This window comes from Geospiza fortis, unplaced genomic scaffold (assembly GCF_000277835.1).
Source record: "Geospiza fortis unplaced genomic scaffold, GeoFor_1.0 scaffold112, whole genome shotgun sequence".
Classification (NCBI taxonomy): domain Eukaryota; kingdom Metazoa; phylum Chordata; class Aves; order Passeriformes; family Thraupidae; genus Geospiza; species Geospiza fortis.
In genome coordinates this window covers 13,822,070-13,841,460 of record NW_005054298.1, presented here as the reverse complement: position 1 = coordinate 13,841,460, position 19,391 = coordinate 13,822,070, and the positions used below count along the sequence as shown (strand labels likewise).

The window sequence follows — 19,391 nt, the reverse complement described above, 5'->3', positions numbered from 1 at the left end:
TTTGCAGCCTGGTGTAGAAGTGTGCAGAGATAGAAGGGTCTGTTGTGTCTAGGCTCTCACAGAGCTGGGTGAAGCACTGGGGAAGACACAGAGGATGCCATCACTGCAGACTGAGTTTGAGAGGAAAGAAAAGGACAGCACAGGAGGAAGCTGTGGGAGGACAGCAGAGATGGGAGAAGGACTCATGCTGGAACTTCAGGGACCTCCAAATGCCCACTCCAGCCAGGTTACTGTATGGGACCCACATGTGGCTGCATGCTGCTGAAATGAGGGGTACACATGGAGGCACGTGTCCCTCCTTACCTCTATCACAGCCTGGCAGAGCATGCCCAACAGCTATTTTTGATTTTGCTGACTCTGATGCTAAAACATGCAGCTTGAAAACAAAGGCTAAACGATATCAAATGCAAGCCTGTATGCATCTCCTGCCCAAGCCACATGTGAATCATACTCCAATGCTGAGAACCTGCTGTGCCCACCCAGCACAATCCCAGCAGCAGAACTCTTGGCAGCAGAGCAGGGGCAGGTCTGGTGAAGTGACATTTTTTGTGCCAGAGTGTGTACAAGAGACTGCACCTGCCATCAGTTCAGCCAGTAAAGCCACACCAGAATGGTAAGGCCAGTAAAAGTGCCCCTTCAGAAACCTTCTTTTTGTATGCAATTCCCCACAAAAACCCCAATGGGTGAGACAGCCTGCTCCAACAAGAACGCATCAGACCCCACAGTTAGGAGCAGGGTCCTCAGGCTGTGTTCCTCCAACATACACAGACACCCCCATAGCTTCTGTCCCTGGGGACAGAGAGTGTGGAGGAGGGAGATGGGGGAACCCTTACCAGGAGGCTTTGCTGGCAGAGTCTCATCTCACTGTCAACTGGCACAGCCAGCAGCTCCGGCAGCAGGGCCAGGAAGCAGTCAGCACTCTGCTGCAGGCTGGGGGGAGAGCAGGGACAGACAAGTGCAGAGAAACATGGCCCCTTGGTGTGAGGACAGACCCACATGGCCCTGGCTAATGGAGCAGGAAGCACACACTCACACTGTGAGCTGCTGTCAGCAGGCAGCACAACCAGACTTGTCAGCTGTGCCCTTTCTCCAGCTAATCCCATTCAAGGAAAGTGCTCCTCTGAGCACAGCAATATGGCATGAAGCACTTAGATCATGATGCTCCCCCACAGAGACAACTCCAGCTGCAGAGTATGACCACCACCCTTGCACCTACTGCCAGGTCCCCAAAGTGACCACACAAGACCTCAGGGAACAGAAGGTTGTCCCTACCTGTCCTTTTGCCCACTCTCCTCCAGGCTACATTCACTGCTGAAATAAACTTTGGTCACCATGAGGAGGTCTGTCAGCACAGCGATACACCAGGGCTGCTGCAGAATCCAGAAAGAAACCACAAATGGGGATTGTCTACTGGCCACCCCCACACCACTACAACAGGATCCTTCCCCACCAGAATCTCCCCCTTCCCAAGGGTGCCTGGAAGAGGAACCTGTGAGCCAGATCCAGCAGGACACCAGGGCCTCCTCAGCACCAGCACTCTGCAGGGCTGGAAGGCACCCATATTTCCCTGGGGTTCTACACCCACCTGCTTGGTGACAGCACTTTCCAGGATCTGCTTGGCTAGACACAGCAGGGACAGAGGCACATTCAGCTCTTGGCAGAAGTGGTCCAGCAGCTCAGCATCACACTGGGTAGACAGGAGGTTGCCAATAACACGAAGCACAGAACGAAGATGGGAGGCTCCCTCCAGCATCCCTTCCAGCACCTGGACACAGAGAAGGCAGAAGAGCTTATAATGAGCAGCAGTTCTGGTGCCTCCACCAGCCATGGAGCAGCCCTTCAACCCATTCAGGAAGGGGACAGCAGAGGAGCAGATGGCAAGCCAAGTGCACAAGACAGTTCCAACTCCTGGAGAAGCAGAGGATCTTTTTGCTGGCTGGACTGAGGATTCTCCATATGTTTCCAACCTAATCCTGACAAAGAAGGCAGCATCCAAGTCTCCAGCCTTAGTTGCCTGGGCCAGCCATTCCTTACCTGCTGAGCAGAGTCTGCCAGGCGGTCCCGGACACGGTGCTGGAAAGCTGGGTCCCTCAGCAGGCCCAGAGGCATGCTCAGCTGCATGCCTGAGGCCTCAGTGTCCTCAATCAGCTGCTGCCACTCCTCATCACTCTCCAGCTCCTAGCCACAGAAGAGAGAGGACTGGTGCCACAGACCCTGCCAGTCCCAGGGTCTCTGTACCAGCCCCTGCCAACTGGACCCTGCTGTCCTCACTGAAGACACCATCTTACCTCAGTCTCCAGGTCCACAATGCTGTGCCTGCTGCAGGGCTCTGTCCTGCCAGCACCAGGCTGTGGAGGAGAACCTGCTCCAAGAAACTCCCACTCATAGTCTTGAGAGAGGCTGTGCTGCCTGGCCAAGGAAACAGTACAGTCAGTAAAAGACCTTTCCTTCCCCTCTTCCTCCTGCCCCAGCCTCTGCCTCCCTCACCCTGGGATGGGAGGAGACTCCTCAAACTCCCACTCTGCTGTGCTGCTCTTTCCTTGCTGGAGATACGGATTCTTCTCATTGGAGGCAGCCAATGGCTCCCTCTCCTCAGGAGCTGCCTTCCCTGATGCTGTTCTAGGTCTAAGTGTGGGATGTCCATTGACAGAATCCTTCACAGATGGATCACCTGCCTTCAGTTGCCCCTGGTGATGGCAGAGAAGTTTGGTCAGGGAAGTTCTCAGGCAGATGAGTCCCCTAGACCCCACTACCATGAGCACCCCACATCCTGCCTTGTGTGTTGCTGACACCCCAGCCTGACCCATGTACTCCTGTGTTTTCCCCCAGGCCCGCTTCAGTGTCCTTCCTTTGCCTTGACTGTGAGACATAGCCAGGGGAACCTCAGACTTTTCTCCACCTTTTTCTGTGTCTCTTCAACCATCTTCTGCTGTGCCTTTCTCAAGATCCTGGATGAGCTGCTCCTGGGGGCCACGGAATGGACTTGCTGCTCCTTCAGGGCCTGCAGCTCTGGAGACAGCTTGATGGTGAAGGGGTTTGAAATCCCATGCTCTTCTGTGTCATCAATCACTGGGGAGGCAAGAGGAGAACTTGAGCAGCAGCTCTCTTGTGGGACACAGAGAGAGTGATCTCTCTTGAGATCCCAGGGGAATCCCAAGGGACCCAGAGGAAGACCAGGACCAGGAGCTAGGAGTCAGTGCTTGGAAAAAGCTGAGAGGAGAGAGGCATAGACCAGGATAGTAAAAATAGCAGGGCAGGGAGGTCCCTCCCAGTCTCCAGACAGTAGTAGAAGGAAACAGACCTGGACAGTTTTGGAAAAGGAGTAAGTACTCACCAGTAACCCGTCCAGCAATGAAGGGGTGAGAAAGCAGCTCTGGCCATGACAGGCGCTCCTGGGGGTCCTTCATCAGTAATCCCTGAAGGAAGTCCTGCAGAGCAGCAGGATCATGGATACATGTTCAGCACCCACCAGTGCGCATAGTGTACCCACCAGTATCCCTCAGGGAGGGCACCCAGGAGGCCTGCCTTTCCTGCCTAGCTCTGGGAAAGGAGTACCTCTAGTGCTTAGGGCAGATGGCAAGGCATTTCCCTTCACAACCCAATAAATCACTCCTCTGCTGTTGGACCCAGTTTCCCAGCTTATGGACAGCAGACATTTGATAACAGTGCTAAGGATTCCCCTTCCAGGAAGTCCAGCTCTCTTTGCTTTTCTGTGTTCTGAAGTCCCTGCTAGGGGACATAAAAGCTAAGAGTGACCCACCAGGGCAGCAGACGAGGCCAAAACTGCATTAACAGATCTCACCCTGCAGACAGGGCCTCAGCCCTTACCTTGAACACTGGGCTCATGGTTACGGGCCATTTGACAGGGTCCTTGATAATGAGGCTGACAAGGTGGAAGATGCTGTTGGTGTAGAAGGGAGGAGTGCCCACAAACAGCTCGTACAGGATGCAGCCCACAGACCACAGGGCTGCTGTGTGGTCATACCACTAGCTCAGGGGACATGTACAGTGGGGTGCCCTTGATGGACGTCAGCACCATGGTGTGGATGCTCATGGCACGGGCAAACCTGCTCAGAGTAAAGCACAGATCTCAAGTCCAGGCTGAAACATCTGTTGCAGCTCCCAGGGAGCTCCCTATGAGTTTATCCTTCTCTGGAGAACAAAATCTCCCCTCTCAGGTTAACCTCTAAATATGCACAGAATCCAGGCCCCCTTCCACACTCCCCCACTCCTCCTCTACAGCATCCAGGAAATCCCTTGGCTGCTCCAATGCCCAGCATTCCCTTCAGGCTGACCCCCAGCACTCACCCAAAGTCACAGAGCTTGACAACACCATCTTTGCCCAGCAGGATGTTCTGGGGTTTCATGTCTCGGTGCAGGATGCGGTGGGAGTGCAGGTAATAGAGAGCAGAGATGAGTTGGGCAGCTATGGCCTGGACCTGCCAGAGACACAGAAGCCTCACCCTGTGTCCCATGGTGCCACCCACTGGCACAACCACGGGGGCTAGGTCCCTTACAGCCTGGCTCCCACACTACTTCTACTTTTTGGAGCAGGGACCAACCCCAGCTGTGGGCCAGCAGTTTCTAGGAGTGGGTCAATAGCCAAGGCAGTCTAGCGCTGTGGCCTTTGTAAAGGGAACAGAGAAACTGAGGTCTCTGCAGGACCCCACTGTCCCACAATGCCAACCTGGCCCCCTCTCCATCCTTTTCAGAAACTCTGCCAGGTAAAGTCCCAGAGGCACCCTCACCCTCCTGACATCTGGCTCACAGCTCAGACCCTCTGCCTGCAGGCACACAGATCCTGTTTCCTCTGGCCTGCAGCAAACACTGCATGGCCACTGCAATGATAGACACCTGGCTCTCAGGCAAGCTCCCATCATCCTCCAAGATCTGGAAGAGCTCTCCCTCTGCGTAGTCAGTCACTACCACCACCTGGAGGGAAGAACAACATGGTGAGATCAGGCCCTGGGGACCAGAATAGAGCAAGGTAAGAAATTTGAGGGAGGTGTTGGGGTGCCATCATGCAAAGTCCATCAGCTTGGGCTGGGACTTGGAATGGAAGAGAGCTCCCATGGCTGCACTGCAGCAAGGACCTGGCACTTGGCAGAGGTCTTGTAGCTGTCCATATCTCAGACAGCCAGCAAAAACAAGAGAAGAGGGAAGGACAGGACAAGCCCAGAATGGTACTGCCAAGCCCAGTGGGTAGAATCACCCCCTTGAGCTTGTTTTGAATCTGCTGTCCAATGACTTTATTTCATGTCCCCATGTGCCACAGAACAGTCTTCAATCCTCTCTTATCATATTATATCCATGAGAGTTTAAATCAGTGAAAAGCCAGTCTCTGAAGAGACTGATGAGTGAAGAGTGACCCTTATCCTGTGATCTCAAACCACACCCCCTGCATCACACAGCCCCTAGTCAGCTTCTTCACCTCTGCATATGACCTAGTGCAGCCCATACAGGTGTTGGCTCCCCACATGGCACATACTAAAGGGCTCTGAAAACACTAACCAGACCCTGGGATGAAGTCACCAGCATCTCCTGAGAAAGATGTCCCTACAACAGCAGGAGACAGCCCTTGTTCCCCTGCCCCAGTCAAGCAAAAGCCTTTGCCTGGAGTAATCCCCTTCACCTCCTTGGCAGTCTCAAAGCTGTCAAGCATCTGGATGATGTTGGGGTGATGAAGGTCTCTCACAATCTCAATTTCCCGCTGCAGGTTCTTCAGCTCCTTCTCAGACCGCCCCACCTTGGGGATGAACTTCAAGGCCACCACCTTCCAAAGCAGGAAAAGCTGGGATCAGGCCAGACTCCTGGTCAGACCCACCCTGGAAAAGGCTGCTGTTAACCCAAACAGGGTTCCCGCTGAACACAGACAATAGAACAATGAGACATTTGTTCACTGGGCCCCTTGGACCTAGGGCTCTCCCCAGGCCCTTGCACATCAATGTGCTCACACTGGTGCTCACACTTCTTTTCACATTGGCATTTAAAGCAAAGAAATGTAATCAGTGAACACAGATAAAACCAGGACTTCCGAAACATGGGACAGACCCTCGAGATGCTGGTGAACAGCAGGCAGAACATGAGCCAGCAGTGTGCCCTGGAAATGAGGAACACTAGCAGCACCCCCAGCTGTACCAACAGGCAGGAACTGCAGCAAAGTGATTACTGACCTTTATTTCTAATCTTGTGCACCATGTTGGGAATATTGTGGCCAGGTTTTTGGCCCAGAAAGACATCACTAGGCTGGAATGGGTATAGCAGAGAGACCCATGATGGTGAGGGGACTGAAGCATGTGGGAGGACGACACGGGGATTACAATTGAAACGGAGGGAGGTTCAACTTGATAAGAGGAAAACACATTCATCCTAGTAATAGTCAGGCACCAGCTATGGGGTGTTTGTCTTTGGGGTTTCAGAGGATCTACATTTAGTGCTGGCTCTGTTTTGAGTTCTTGAGGTCGCTCCTGATGTCCCTTGAATCCAGATGACTTAGTGCCAGCTGGAGCTGGTCAGGAGCGTTAGCAGAAAGCCGAATGGATGTCGAGTCCCAAAATCCTGGCAGAGCCTTAGAATTCAAGAGGCACCAGAAATCAGCCCCGGCCCCACACAGCAGAGCCCCAGCCCTGTCCCCTCACCTGGGCGCTGTGCCTCCGGCGCCCCTTGTACACGCGCCCGAAGGACCCTTCACCGATCACTTCCAGGACGTGGTAGTTCTCCATCACCCGGGACGGGGCCGCTGAGCTGCCGAGGCACGGAGGCCGGCGAGGAGCAGCGAGTCCCCTCCCGCGGGCACCTCTCCTCCCGCGGGGCGGCATCCGGGCCCCGTTCCCCTGGGCGAGTGTCGTCGCCCCCGCCCCAGGCTTTGTTGCTGCCCACCGGCTGGAAGGCAGGACGAGCCCCGAGCCCCGGCGGCAGCGATCCCGCTGCGGGATGAACCGCGCCGCGCTCCGCTCCCGCCCCGGACCCGCCGCCGAGGCGTCTCCTGGCAACGCGCTCTCCTTCCGCTTCCGGGGCGAGCGGGGAGATGGCGGCGGCCGCTGAGGAAGCGGAGGCGACGGACTGGTAACAGCCCCCGTACCTTCCCCGCTCTCTGCACCCTCCCACGTGCCCGCACCTTCCCGCTCCCCGCACCCTGCTGTCCCGCACCCCCAGCCCGCCGGAGCCGGCTGACCCCCGCCCGGTCGGTTCCCGCAGGGCGCTGCCGCCGGAGGTGGAGGTGCTGGAGTCCATCTACCTGGAGGAGCTGCAGGTGGCGCGGGGCCTGGGCAGGTACGGCCCGCCTTCCCCATCCCCGGCCCGGCTCCGCGCCGCCCTCCTCACCCTGAGCTGCCCCTTGTGCAGGTGGGAGCCCTGGGAGATCAGCATCCCCCTGCACCCTGCCACGGCCCAGGACCAGGACTCCCAGTACGTCCGCTTCACCCTGGTGCTCTCCGTGCCCCCTCAGGTAGGCTGCCCGCGCCCCCCCGCCCCCGCACCTCCGAGCCTCTGGCCTCTCCACCTTCCTTGTTGTGCTTTGGGTGTTTCTCTTTTATCCTAGTATCCTGATAAAGCGCCGGAGATCTCCATCAGGAATCCGCGGGGGCTATCAGATGAACAAATTCAAAAGTGAGTGCCAAAAGGCTGGGGAGTGGCAGTTCTTTCCTTCAAAGATCCAGGAAGCAGAACTGATGGACAAGCCTTCTGTAATTCACATGACTTTCCGTGTCTGGTTAACAGATGGATACAGGTCCCTAAATCACTTTGTCCTAAATCTCTCAGGAGCTACTGGTGCTGAATTTAACACAGAGGGGTCCACCTTGTGGTTATTCCCTTGTGGCTCCTCTGAAATGTTATTTGAATCCCTGGGGCCTTGAAAGTTGCTGGTTCTTCCCTGACAGAGGTGGGACTGATCCACGTCCTTGGGCAGCCCGTTGTTGCCTTTTGCTTTGGTCCTTGGCACACTGGAATGTGTGCAGAGACCGTGGTGCCTGCCAGCAGTACGAGAGGATGTGGCTCCCAACAGACCTGCTCAGGAGCTGCCATCAGATAAACAAAGCCTGGGATTCACCAAAACCAAAGGGTGCTGGCTGAGCTCAAGCTGAGGCCGTCAGCAAACCTGCTCCTGCAAGTCCTGTTGTAACAAAGGCTTCTGTGCACTGGCTTGTGGGGAGCCAGGACAGCACGTGAATATGTGTGTGCATGTGTGCCCATTCTGTGCTCCAAGCAAAGCCTGAAGGCCAGTGTTCTCTTTTTAACTCCTGTCATCATGGCAGGATGGCAGGTATGTGGGACAGTGAAAAGGTGTAGCTAAATTTGTGTTAAGGATTTCTCCTGCTTTGCTGTAGGATTTCCCAGACCCTCAGAAGTGTTGCTGAAGCCAGGCTGGGGACAGAGGTGCTCTATGAACTGATCGAGGTGAGAGTGAGGAGATTGGGTGTGACTAGCCAGAGACACTGATCCCTGACTGCCCAAGGGATGGGACATCCCTGAGCCCATGGGCAGGCCAGTAGGTAAAACGTTTGCTTTAATGCTTTCACAGAAGGGAAAGGAGATCCTCACTGACAACAATATTCCTCAAGGACAGTGTGTAATCTGCCTCTATGGATTCCAGGTAGGCATGTGTCTCCTGACCGCACGAACTGACTGGGAGGTGAGGCAAGAGAACAGGAAGTCTGACACTGGGATATCAGCCTGGGACCAAGATGCACCCCAGCAGCCCCCTGCCTCCCAGTCTGCACAGGGCCTTTCCCAATGCAATACATGCTGCTCTTCCCATCAACTTCTAGATAATCTTCTACAGAAAATGGGCATGGGGCAGTGAGGGATGCTGGAGCATCTCCAAAGAAGCAGAGGTTCTGGGGCTAGCTGATGGTGCATTTCAGCTTCCTTGTGTTGTCTACACCTCACCTGGAGTTCAGCACACAAGTGGTCAGGAAGTACTAGAACATATCCATGCAGGTGCTGAGGTCTCTGGGGACAGGGGAGCTGGCCTTACCAGGGTTGCAAGGAAAGTCAACACCTGCCTAGGAAGGAGAACACACCAGGTGGGAAGATTGATTTCTCTGCATGTGTTCCTGTGTAACCAGCAGTCATAAAATCTTTGCATCTTGACATTAGGAGTGTTTCTAACATTTGAAACAAGAAGCAGCATTCCAGTAATTGCTGAGGGAGTGGAGCTGCAGCCCAACAGATGATGTTGAGTGGCTCTGCTAGCACTAGTTCCCCATGGATACCACTGACATGGAAGTGAAAACCCAGCTCAGCTGGGTGGTTACACAACTCTTTGCTTAGAAATCCTTCAAAGATGCCCTTTTGTCTTGACAGGAGAAAGAAGCCTTCACAAAGACTCAGTGCTACCACTACTTCCACTCCCACTGTCTGGCCCGCTATGCCCAGCACATGGAGGAGGAGATCCTCATGCAGCAGGAGGAGAGAGAGCAGCACCTTGCACCATCCCCCAAACAGGTACTGGGCCTCCTTCCTTGTCCCCCTGCACAGACCCTTGTAACATCTGTATCACCCTCTTTGGCACATGGAGCCTGTGCTGAGAATCAACAGGGATTAGACTGAGTTATCTCCAAGGGCCCTTTTTGACCAAACAAGTTGGTTTATTGGATCTCTGGGTTAGTGCCTACTGTGAGCGGGTAAGGGAATTGCATTTTTAGACTTCTGGAACCACAGAAGTTAGAAAAAGGGGTCCTTCCTTAGTCCTAGTCCTTGAACTGTGGGGGGTTGCAGCAGGGTAAACACAAATCGCCTGTGTTTTGGGGTGATAAAACCTGCCTAGCATGTGTTGGAATAGTTGTCAGCTGCAGAGGAAACAGAACAACTGAACAAATCAAAGGCTCCTTCCTACAAACCCTTTCAAAGAGGTGCTACCTTGATGACACACTCCACTTTGGAGCAGAAAAAATACATCCTAGGCTGAGGGATGAAGCCGTATGTGTTGACAGAGGTGCTTTGTAAAGCAGTCAGCTGCTGGAGCACAAATCCCAGCGTGCCTCATGTGGAGACACCTTCCATAGCAGTTGTTGAGACACCAGGCTGCTTTCATGCTGCTGGAACCCCTCTGGCTTCCTTACCTTGGCAGAAGGGTGAAGAAGACGACCCTGTTCCACTTCCAGGGTGGGGTTATGGGGCAGTGCATGAGCTGGATCACAGACAGGGTTTGCTATCCTGTCTTGCCTCCCCACAGGAAGTTGGTGTGCAGTGCCCTGTCTGCCGGGAGACCCTGGTCTATGATCTCTGTGCTCTGAAGGCAGCGCCGCCCCCGCAGCACCCTCTGGTAAGAGATGGGGGCTCACCTGCCCAGCTGGGCTTCCTCACTGGGTAGCTTCAACTGGGACATTGTAATGCATGCACACTCTATCTCAGGTCCTCCTAGATTTCCCATCCAAAGAGCAGCTCACAAAGCAGGTACAGTTTTATAGCCCTGAGTTGAGCAGATGTGCTGAGGGAGAGGTGATTCTGCCATGGGGAACATCCCTGCACTCACTGGGATACAGTCATGTCAGGAGAGTGACCTGATGGTAGCTGCTCTGCATCCTGCCCCACAGCAGGATGGCCCAAGGCAGTCACTGCAGAAACAGTGGGTCTGCACTGGAATGGATGCTCAGCTTCTGTCCAGGGATTTCCCATGCATCTGTAGGCCTGGTCAGTGTGGCAGAAGGAAGCGGGTTGCCTGCCACTGTACAAAGAAGGGTTTGGGGAGTAGCTCCCAGCCTTGCCATGCCTATCCATGCTAGGTGTTGAGAGAGCCCTTACCCTGCCTTGCTTTCTTCTGCTCAGGAGCCATACAGGCCAGACGCCAAGGTGCTGCAGCACCAGGAAGAACTGCGCCTGATTTTCAAGAGACAGCAAGAGAAAGGGGGGATCATCGACCCCGAGGCAGAGAGGAACCGATATTTCATCAGCCTCCAGGCGGTACGGCATTTGGGGCAGAGAGCTTCTGAGGGGGCGCTGGGCTGCAGTACCAAGCACTGTCATCTGCTGTGGGACACCCCTGTCCTTGTCTTAACCAGTGGCTTTTTTCTTTCAGCCTCCAGCTGCTGTGGATCCAGGCCAAGCAGCCACTGCCTCTGAGCTGTCGGTGAGTGCCCGCGCTGCGGACGTGCCCCAGCCACCCAGCCAAGCCTCGGCTCCCGAGCCAGCCGGGGCGTCAGAGCCCAGGGTGGAACCCGGGCAGCCTGAGAGGTGTGCTGTGCCCAGAGAGCAACTGAGCAAGAGGGAGAGGCACAGAGGGGAGAGGCCAGGCTCCAGAGGCCGGGGCAGGCAGCTGTGCAGTGGCTCGCAGGAAGCAGGAGAGGAAGCCTGTCATCCACTCCATGGCTCCAGGGGGCCCAGGGTCTTCAGCCAGAGAGCAGAGCGTAGACCTGCTGGACGGCACAGCCAGGAGTTTTCAAAGCCTTCCAGTAGAAGCAGGGCTGCTCCCTTGGCTGAAAGAAGGGAGTTGTGCTGTGAAGATCGCTCACCAGCAACAGAAACTGTGGACTTGAAAGAGGAGCACCATGACATGGAGAAATGGAGCAGAGAGGAGGGGACTGAGGCCCGGGGCAGGAAAAAGGAGAACCTGATGTTCAACCGCAGTGACCACAAAGCTGCCCCCAACTGGCAGGGCCACCATAGGCCCTGGGATTGTGGAAGGTGGGAGAGGTCCAGAGTTCAGGAGCGTGGTTCCTACCCCAGAGCACCAAGAGGGCGAGGGGTGTATGAGAGGCTGGGCTGGGGGAAAAAAGGGCTGTTTCTGGAGAGAACAATGAAGCAGTAGCAAGCAGATACTGTACCCCCTGGAAGGGAGGAGGCAGATGGCACATGGGACAGCGTGGGACAGGCAGTGTCGCATGTGCAGTGTAAAGCATCCTAGCATGAGCAGCTGGCTGTTATCAGCATTGGAGAAGTGGAACCTTGACAGATCCTATCAGCCTTGGTCTCAGAGGATCCAGAAGACAGAGGTAGCTTTGGGGACCTGCAGCTATTGTCCCTATAGGTGAAATGCCAAGAAATGTGCACACCTACAGAGCAAAGGTCTGAGCCCAGCATGGTGCCATGGCAGAGCCAAAGTGTGGCAAGACCTTCCCTGGAAGCCAGTGGAGCTGTGGTGGTGCCAAGTGCCAGGGCAGTATCTTGGAGCTCAGTTCCACTTGCTCTGTCCCCCATTCCTTCTCAGAGCACTTTCTCAACTGCTAGGATTGGCCCGGCAAATCATTATTACACAGGACATTGCCCAGTCCCAGCCAGGACATCCAAATTAAGCTTAAGTCCGCACATTGGCAGGTCACAGCTGTCTGGTGGCTAAGGCTTCACCTTGGCTCCTGCTTCTCCAGGAAGCCCATATTTAGCTGGAGCTCCTGCCCTGTCTTTCAGCTGCTTTTGTGCAGGCTGAAGCTGATGGGGGAACCTCGGAAGAGAGTACTCTGCTTTGTAATCTCTATGTGTCAGAATCCCCCTCCAAGGCCAGGTTGTCTCTTAGCACTTCTGACAACTCAGAAGTGAAGACATGCCCCAGGATTTTGGATACAGCTTACCCTCCTGTAATCTTCAAGCTGATACTGCTTAAATGAGGATTTGCTGTTTAAACTAATTTGGTGCAGTTCCATCTGCTGCTGCTCCACAGAGGTAAATGGTGTCCCATTTAGAAGCCATGAAGAGTGATCCCAAGCCTCTGAAGTGGGGCAATGCTATTAAATTAATTTGTTGGGTCTTCTCCAGAGCCTGCTCCCTTTGTTTCCTCTGCCCTCTTGCTCCTGTTTGTTGCTTTTTGGAGCAAAGGTGTTGATCCCTGGCATATCTCAATTCCTTCCCTGTTCCCTACAACCATGGCTGAGGCAGAGACCTTCCCCTGGCACTTCTGGGTGGCAGGAGGGCTCCCTGCTTTGCCTGGCTTAGTGTAAGCCCTCTGTCTCACCTGGACTGATTCCTTCACACTTGTTTGTGCCTTGTCCCCCACCTCTTGTGCCCACACGTGGGTTGTTAATTGTCTTCCTCCTTCTGCTAAGTGCAAAAATAGCAGTGCTACAGTGGACTTGCCAGAACTTCATATGAGATCCCCAGGAAACCAACAGCAGTGTGTGCCAAGAGGGCATTTGCCAGTGCACACATCTGTCTGGCTGAGCTTTGGCACATGAAAGCTGCACTACCCCCTTTCTTGACTGAGAGCTCCTCATCTGCTGCCCTGCTTACTCCATGCCTGGTCTTGACCTGAAGGGGTTGGTTTAACCTGCTGCACTAGAACCTTCTGTGCTTAAATTTCCAACTCTGGTCTATTTTCAAGCCTAATGCTTTAAAATCATTCTTTTTTTTTCTCCCTCCTTGGCCTGAGCCTATACTACCTGTCCTGGGCTGGCTGATCTGAGAGACAGATGTTGTGCCTTCCTGCAGATGAGGCCTAAGCACTCGAGCCCTGAAGAGAGCCCTAATTTTCCTTTGGTGCTCCCTCTGTCCTTGTTCAGCTGCTTTCTGGGGGAATAGCCTGCCCACACTTGGGTGAAAAGGTGCAAACTTTACCTGACATTGGTGCTTGTTCTGCTGCCTCCTGCCTTCTCTGGTGAAACTGCTGTGTTCCAACAAAGGCATTTGATTGTGTCCTGAAAGAAACATGGAAGATCTCTGCCCCTCACAGCAGATGAAGCTCCTTAGCTTCCTCTGGTGACCCAGGATTACTCTCAGCAGAAACGCTGCTGTGCCATGTTCGGAGCATGGGAATTCAGCCATGGAAATCAGAGTGAGGACTTGGATAACTTCAATCAAATGCCAGATGTGTTAGTGGGAAGGGATTTTTCCCCGGGAATAGTGCTTTAGTAAGGGCCCTCTCTGACTCACTGCTGTCAGCCTGGAGCAGAGGGCATTTTGCAACAGTACGTGGAAATGAGTTTGGGATAAACAAACCAAACCTCCAGGTCAGAGGGGAGGAAGAGAGCTTGCACGCTGACCTGGGTCCCCTTGCTTGGTGTCCACCTGTGTCACTCACCTACTTCACAAGGCTGTTGTGAGGCTTAACTGGCAAAAGCCCTCAGGCCAGGCAGAAAGGCACTGGCAGCATCTGTAGCATTAACACTATTAAAAGCAAGCAGCGAGAGATGTTGCGTGTGGTGGCATGGGGTCCCTCTGGCTCCCCCACAAACACTCCCCATCCTCCCAGACTGCTGTGGGACATTTGCCAGTCACTCACTGGCCAGTTTTGACCCCCAGTTTAAGGGAAGAGGCTTTGGATCCAAGCAGCCAGCCTCTGGAAGATGGCCAAACTCAGGGTTTGAGACGCCAGTCAGCAGTATCCTGCTCCTTCACTTGCAGAAACATTGTGGAAGTCTGGGGTTGCATTAAAGCAGTGCCTATTTGCACCAAAATCCATCCAGGTGCCAATTGACTGTGCTTCTGTGTATTGCCCTGTGCTCTTGGTCCCACAGGGCAGAGGCAAGAGGAGGGCTAAGCAGTGACCTATAATTTGGGTTTGGCTTGAAATCCATTCCCCCAGCCCAAGCAAGGTGATGCAACCCCCAAAATTGACCACATTAACATAGGACTGGCTCTGAGGAAACTACTTTCAGGATTGTGAAAAAGAGACCGGAAGGGGAGAGCCCTTGGGAAGATAAGCAGTAACTGGCCAAGGCCTCTCATTTGCCCTCATACAGCTCCAGGGCCCCACATCTCCTTTGGTGGGAAGGACAGTCCTGCCCATCTAGGAACAATATCCAAGTAGATCTGTGGCTTGGCATCATAACTCAGCAGGACCAGTGGCACCAGCCTGGAGTCTGAGGGACAATGAGTTGTCTCTTAGGAGCTGCTTTTTCTCAGAAACACTCTGGATTTGCAGTACTGGCCTTTCCAGGCCCTGGTCAGGACCAGCAGCTGGATAGAGGGACAACTAACAGGAAAATGAACCAGAGAGACAAGAGTTGTGTTGTGCACTTCACAGAGGATATTCACAGACCAGTGAGACCACTGTCCTTTAAAAAAAACCAGACACTTTTAGCAGTGTAGAACCCCAGTGTCCTGACCAAAGGAAGTGCCCTTCTGCGGCACCTCCAGGCTGACCCACAATGAAGGGGATTCACACCAGGGGCCTTGGTAGCTTACAGCAATCCCAACATGAGGCACACACTGGTGAGCAGGGCTGGTGCAGTAGCACCCAAGTCTGGGGAGCAGCAAGAGCCAGATTCCCTCCCTTGCTGTGAGGCTGGCAGCTCTGACTCTCCAAAACCAAGGCGTAGGAGAGGTAGAGGTGAACAGAGACCTGGCCTGTGCAGGTGGGCAGCTTCATGGCATGATCGTCAAATCTTTGTCCAGTCATCTCAGTGTCACAAGGGAAAGCTGGCCCCTGGTCACAGCAAGCTGGAGCTTATGTTTGAAGTGGCTCCTTCAGGGTCTGTCTTGTAAAGCATGAAGTGGCCTTGCACCTGGGCAGCGCTGATCTGTTTGGAGACTGCCAGCGCCTGCTCCGCGAAGCGCTGGGCTGCAGCCAGGGGCTGCTCGGGGTAGAAGCGCTGGAACATGCGGGCGAGCTGCCAGCGGGAGCAATGGCCCACGTACTGCTTCAGATCCACACGGCCAGGACGCACCAGGGCTGGGTCCAGCCTGGCAAGAGACAAAGGGTGGCACTGGAAAACCTGATCAAAGCATCTATTTAGGTGGGTTCTGCAGGAAGCCCCTATCCACACTAGCACAGCCCCTGTCCTTTCTGCAAAGTGCCACGCACTGTGAAATAGTGAAGGGGGCAAACAGCTTCATCCCTGGGGAAATTGAGGGGAGAAATCAACCCAAAAAGTAAGGAGAGAGCTGAGGAAGGACTGACTCCAAAGGATGAAAAGAATGTCCTGGGAAACAGGTCTGCCCATCTCTGTCCCATAAGCAACCTCCGAACAAACCCCTAGGCCGGCTCGGTCTGTAGTGAATCAAGCCTGCCACAGCACAGCAGCTGTCCAGGCACGGTGAGCCCAGGCTGCATCCCACCAATCCAGTGGGCTGCACATCAAGCCAGCTTTTCACTCACAACCTCAAAACTTGCAGCTCCCCACAGGCAGGAAGGTGGTACCACTCCTGAAGGACACAACCATGTTCTAAACACCAAGTAGGCATCTGAGGCTCCAGCAAAAGGGATCCTGATCAGCAGTCAAAGGATTTGCATCCCAAGGGAGGATGTGGGAAATCTGAACCCCCACTCTTCATGCTGGAGGATTCAATAAATAAAGCCCAGCAAAAGGGAGCAAGGTTTTCCTGTGCTACCCACCCCGCTCCCTCCCGGGGGCAGCTCTGACCTGTCCACGTAGTTGGTGGTCATGAAGACAATCCTGGCTTCTGTGGAGGCCACACCGTCCAGCGCATTGAGGAGACCACTGAAGGTCAGGCGCCCCATGCCTTGGTACACAGCTGGGTCTGCCAACAGAGGTGTCTGACATTGTAGCTGTTGGCCACTAACCCTGCACAGGCTCAGGGCCACCTTCCTATCACCTGAGGCTTATGCCAAGCTCCCCACTCACTCCTTGCTTGGAGGCTGACCCTCTGGCTGGCTGGCAGCACATTCACCTCCCCTGCCCACACACACCCATGGGAACACAAAGAAAAAGAGAAGGAAAGTCACCTTCTCCCTCATCCTGCAAGTAGCTGGGGAAGAGAAGGACCTTTGACTGAGGATAAAGGATCCAAATTCCCTTTTACAGCCTAGCCAAAACTGGACGAGTTCCAGTTTGAGCCCTGAGAGACTCCCCCACTCCTGGTTTCTGCTGGAGCAGTTGAGCAGCCCAGAGTCCAAACATTTTTTCAGGTACAGCCACAGAACCTCCCTCCTGCTGCTAGCACAGGAACAGGGGCAGTGCTCACTCTCAGCAGCAAGGTCCCGGCTGACGAAGGCAGCATCCACATCCTCCAGCAGGATGATGCTCTGCTGCGGTGCTACACTCAGGAGGTGATTGAGCCGGTCATCAGAGAGGCTGTGGTCACTGAGGCTCAGCAGGCAGATACTGTACTCCAGTTCCCCAGCCAGGGCTGTGCTGGAAAGGACACAAACCACAAGGATGAATCACAGTGGGAAAGCCCAAAGTCAAGGAAAAATCACATTTCTCCCCTTAGCAGTAAGGAAGAGGGCAGAGGAGTCCCTTCCCAGCAAGGATCAGATCTAAGGGGTGGGCAGAAGCCCCTGTTCAGCCCACCCATACCATGCAGCACTGTGCAAAGCAAGGGCACAAAAGGCTTGTCACCCTCACCTGTCACAGTGCCAGTAATGCAAATGCTTACAATAGGCACCACACATAAGGCACAGCCTGCTCCAGTATTCCAAACCCAAACTCATCCACACCCTCTCATCCAAGACTGCTGTGGCTCAGAGCAGGGAGCTGACAATACTCACATGAAGCTGCTTTTCCCACATCCAGGAGGACCATAAAGCAGGTAGCCTCTTCGGTAGGGAATCCCTAAGAAAACAGTGTTCTTTTAGGGTAACCACCTGGATTGCTCTGTGCTCCCTCCCTCCCAGCTGTGGTGCTGTGCTGAACACGCAAAGAGGATACACCTGGGGAAGGTAAGCAGCAGGGAAAAATCTCTCCACGGCCAATTCCAGAGAGGACCATGAACATCCTGCCCCACCCTATGCAGAGCACACCACACCAGAGCCTTGCCTCTTTCATTGTACCACTTGGAGTTGTTGATGAACTCCTTCACGTCCTGAACCAGCCTCTCTGACACGCCTTCCTCCAGCACCACGGAGCTGAGGGGCCGGCGGCGGCGGGGGAAGCCGAACTGGCGCCACTCTGCTCCCACGGCCGTGTACATGATGGTCTTCCCCTCCTGCTGCTGCAGCGCCAGCTCCCGGGCTGCAGAGAGAGGCACAGGGGACAGCTGCCAGGGAACAGCATCTCCCGTGAAGCCCTGGGCATCTCCAGGGAGTAGGCTGTTCCCAGCAGGACCCCACACAGCTCCCCTACAGACCTTCCTGAAGGATGTTGAAGAAGATCTCCCGGTCAGTGCCCAGTGCAGTGAAGGTGACGGACTCCCAGGGGGTCCCTGTGTTCAGGTCAAGCATCTGCGTCTCCCGGCTGCGCTCGATGCGAATCCACTTCCTGCGGTACCTGGGGCAGGGAGACAGGTGGGTGTACAGTGATCCAGCGCCACTCAGCTGCGCCTCACCTGGCTCATGCACCAAGAACACTCATCTCATGTAAGGAAATAATTTCACACTGCTGAGTACAGGCTGCTCTTGCTACTCTTCATCTCCTGCCCTAACCCAGACCCAGACAGGAAGGACCCTCTCCACTGCCTCTACAGGGCCCCCAACTAGCAAAAGTGAGGCTCAATCCCCAGACTGCTTTCCCCTACCCTCCCTTACCAGATGAAATGATTCCCGAGGCTGGGGATAAAGTCGAACTTGGTGCTGACACGCCCGCTTTCATGCTGCAGGTATGATGTCTCAACACTGAGGTGCTGCGTGTGCTTGGCGTGGTGGGAGACCCAGTTCAGCAGCCATTGGTAGCTCTTATCCTTGCTGGGCACTTCCAAGGTGATCATATAGTGACGCCTGAAAGCCACCAGCCCAAACTGGGCCCCCTTACGGGCTGCTGCCAGGAATGTGCCCACCCCGACGAGGCCAAACCCAGCCCCGAAATATGGGTTGTCCTTCAGTGCTAAGACAAAGTCAGAAAGGGGCATTGTGGGAGGTTAGGCAGCTCCTTTCCACAGCATTGTTTCTGCACTCCAGCAAAAAACCTGTGAGGAAAGACTGAATGGTAGCAAGGAACACAACAGATCACCCACAATTCCCTGCCCTTTATCATGGCCAGGCCTCAAGGTGAAGGGGTGCCTGGCACTTTTGGATTTCCCATATCTGTGCTTATTACCAAGTGTTCCTGCTGGCTGCAGGAACCTTCTCCCTCTCTGCAGGCCACTGGGTGAGCCAAGCAGGAGGGGGCCAGGAGGCTCTTGAAGAAGCACAGGAGCATCTGTAGCTTCTTCAGTCAAGACAACAAGGCCAGAGTTTTACAAGAATTTTTTATTTGAACATTCAGAAATCATATGAGCACTGCAATTATTTAAGGTTTATCGTTTGAAAAAGCTGAAGCACATCCCCAGGCTGAGACAAGAGCCGGGTCTTAGCTGCTGAGAACGGGGACACGACGGTGGCAGAAGGCACACCTCCATGTCTAGGTTATAGCCGCATGCTGCGGGGGCCTGAAGCTTCCCCACCTCCCTCCGCAGGCCTGCCATGTGCTGGGATCGAGGGGGAGCCTTCCCCGCCAGACACACAGACACGCTCTGCTCTCTCAGGTACAGAATCCCACCTCCACTAGAATAAGGTGTGACCTTCCTCCTTAGCCGGGCACAGCGTCCCTTGGGCAGGGTCCCGCAGGCCCCCCGCAAGAGCCCCACCCTCCCCAGCAAAAGACCGGATCCACACCGGCCTTCCCCGCAGCAGAGGCCCGGCCGCG

At 54.6% G+C, this 19,391-nt stretch overlaps 3 protein-coding genes across 4 annotated transcripts in view; 1 reads left to right on the top strand and 2 right to left on the bottom strand.

Annotated features, from left to right (window-relative positions):
- Positions 1 to 6,930, bottom strand: part of STK36 (serine/threonine kinase 36) — a 12,871-nt gene extending 5,941 nt beyond the window's left edge. Inside the window, 15 exon segments of the mRNA XM_014306497.2 lie at positions 6 to 76; positions 834 to 930; positions 1,273 to 1,370; positions 1,586 to 1,765; positions 2,035 to 2,178; positions 2,289 to 2,409; positions 2,488 to 2,687; positions 2,900 to 3,069; positions 3,335 to 3,428; positions 3,829 to 3,985; positions 3,987 to 4,067; positions 4,309 to 4,439; positions 4,855 to 4,932; positions 5,633 to 5,773; positions 6,639 to 6,930. Of these exon segments, the coding sequence (XP_014161972.2) occupies positions 6 to 76; positions 834 to 930; positions 1,273 to 1,370; positions 1,586 to 1,765; positions 2,035 to 2,178; positions 2,289 to 2,409; positions 2,488 to 2,687; positions 2,900 to 3,069; positions 3,335 to 3,428; positions 3,829 to 3,985; positions 3,987 to 4,067; positions 4,309 to 4,439; positions 4,855 to 4,932; positions 5,633 to 5,773; positions 6,639 to 6,818 (1,943 nt within the window). The 5' untranslated portion in view covers positions 6,819 to 6,930.
- An 86-nt stretch (positions 6,931 to 7,016) lies between these two features.
- RNF25 (ring finger protein 25) lies at positions 7,017 to 11,749 on the top strand. Its single transcript, XM_014306494.2, has 10 exons — positions 7,017 to 7,065; positions 7,198 to 7,272; positions 7,345 to 7,447; positions 7,541 to 7,608; positions 8,328 to 8,397; positions 8,522 to 8,593; positions 9,307 to 9,447; positions 10,178 to 10,267; positions 10,771 to 10,905; positions 11,021 to 11,749. Exons 1-10 carry the CDS (start codon positions 7,028 to 7,030, stop codon positions 11,747 to 11,749), a joined length of 1,521 nt encoding a protein of 506 aa, XP_014161969.1. The 5' UTR covers positions 7,017 to 7,027.
- Positions 11,750 to 14,873: 3,124 nt separating this feature from the next.
- Positions 14,874 to 18,672, bottom strand: LOC102035159 (mitochondrial chaperone BCS1). Of its 2 annotated transcripts, XM_031056732.1 has the most exons (8): positions 18,438 to 18,450; positions 18,296 to 18,339; positions 17,899 to 18,038; positions 17,589 to 17,783; positions 17,321 to 17,384; positions 16,795 to 16,964; positions 16,233 to 16,350; positions 14,874 to 15,552 (listed from the first exon to the last, which is right to left on the bottom strand). In XM_031056732.1, the coding sequence occupies exons 3-8, from the start codon at positions 17,990 to 17,992 to the stop codon at positions 15,300 to 15,302; spliced, it is 894 nt and encodes a 297-aa protein (XP_030912592.1). In that variant the 5' UTR covers positions 17,993 to 18,038; positions 18,296 to 18,339; positions 18,438 to 18,450; the 3' UTR covers positions 14,874 to 15,299. The 2 variants fall into 2 exon arrangements, with proteins under 2 accessions (XP_030912592.1, XP_005415844.1); XM_005415787.2 differs by having other exon boundaries at positions 18,296 to 18,672.
- Between the last annotated feature and the right edge of the window lie 719 nt (positions 18,673 to 19,391).

What these genes read in the sequence shown, in the direction of transcription:
- RNF25 (XM_014306494.2), top strand. Translation starts at nt 7,028, where the DNA reads ATGGCGGCGGCCGCTGAGGAAGCGGAGGCGACGGACTG. An exon ending in TCAGATGAACAAATTCAAAA is followed by an intron (nt 7,609 to 8,327) that starts GTGAGTGCCAAA and finishes GCTTTGCTGTAG; the next exon opens with GATTTCCCAGACCCTCAGAA. An exon ending in TCTGCCTCTATGGATTCCAG is followed by an intron (nt 8,594 to 9,306) that starts GTAGGCATGTGT and finishes TTGTCTTGACAG; the next exon opens with GAGAAAGAAGCCTTCACAAA.
- LOC102035159 (XM_005415787.2), bottom strand. Translation starts at nt 18,615, where the DNA reads ATGCCCCTTTCTGACTTTGTCTTAGCACTGAAGGACAACCCATATTTC. An exon ending in CCGGGACCTTGCTGCTGAGA is followed by an intron (nt 16,351 to 16,794) that starts GTGAGCACTGCC and finishes CTCTGTTGGCAG; the next exon opens with ACCCAGCTGTGTACCAAGGC. An exon ending in ACCACCAACTACGTGGACAG is followed by an intron (nt 15,553 to 16,232) that starts GTCAGAGCTGCC and finishes GTCTCTTGCCAG; the next exon opens with GCTGGACCCAGCCCTGGTGC.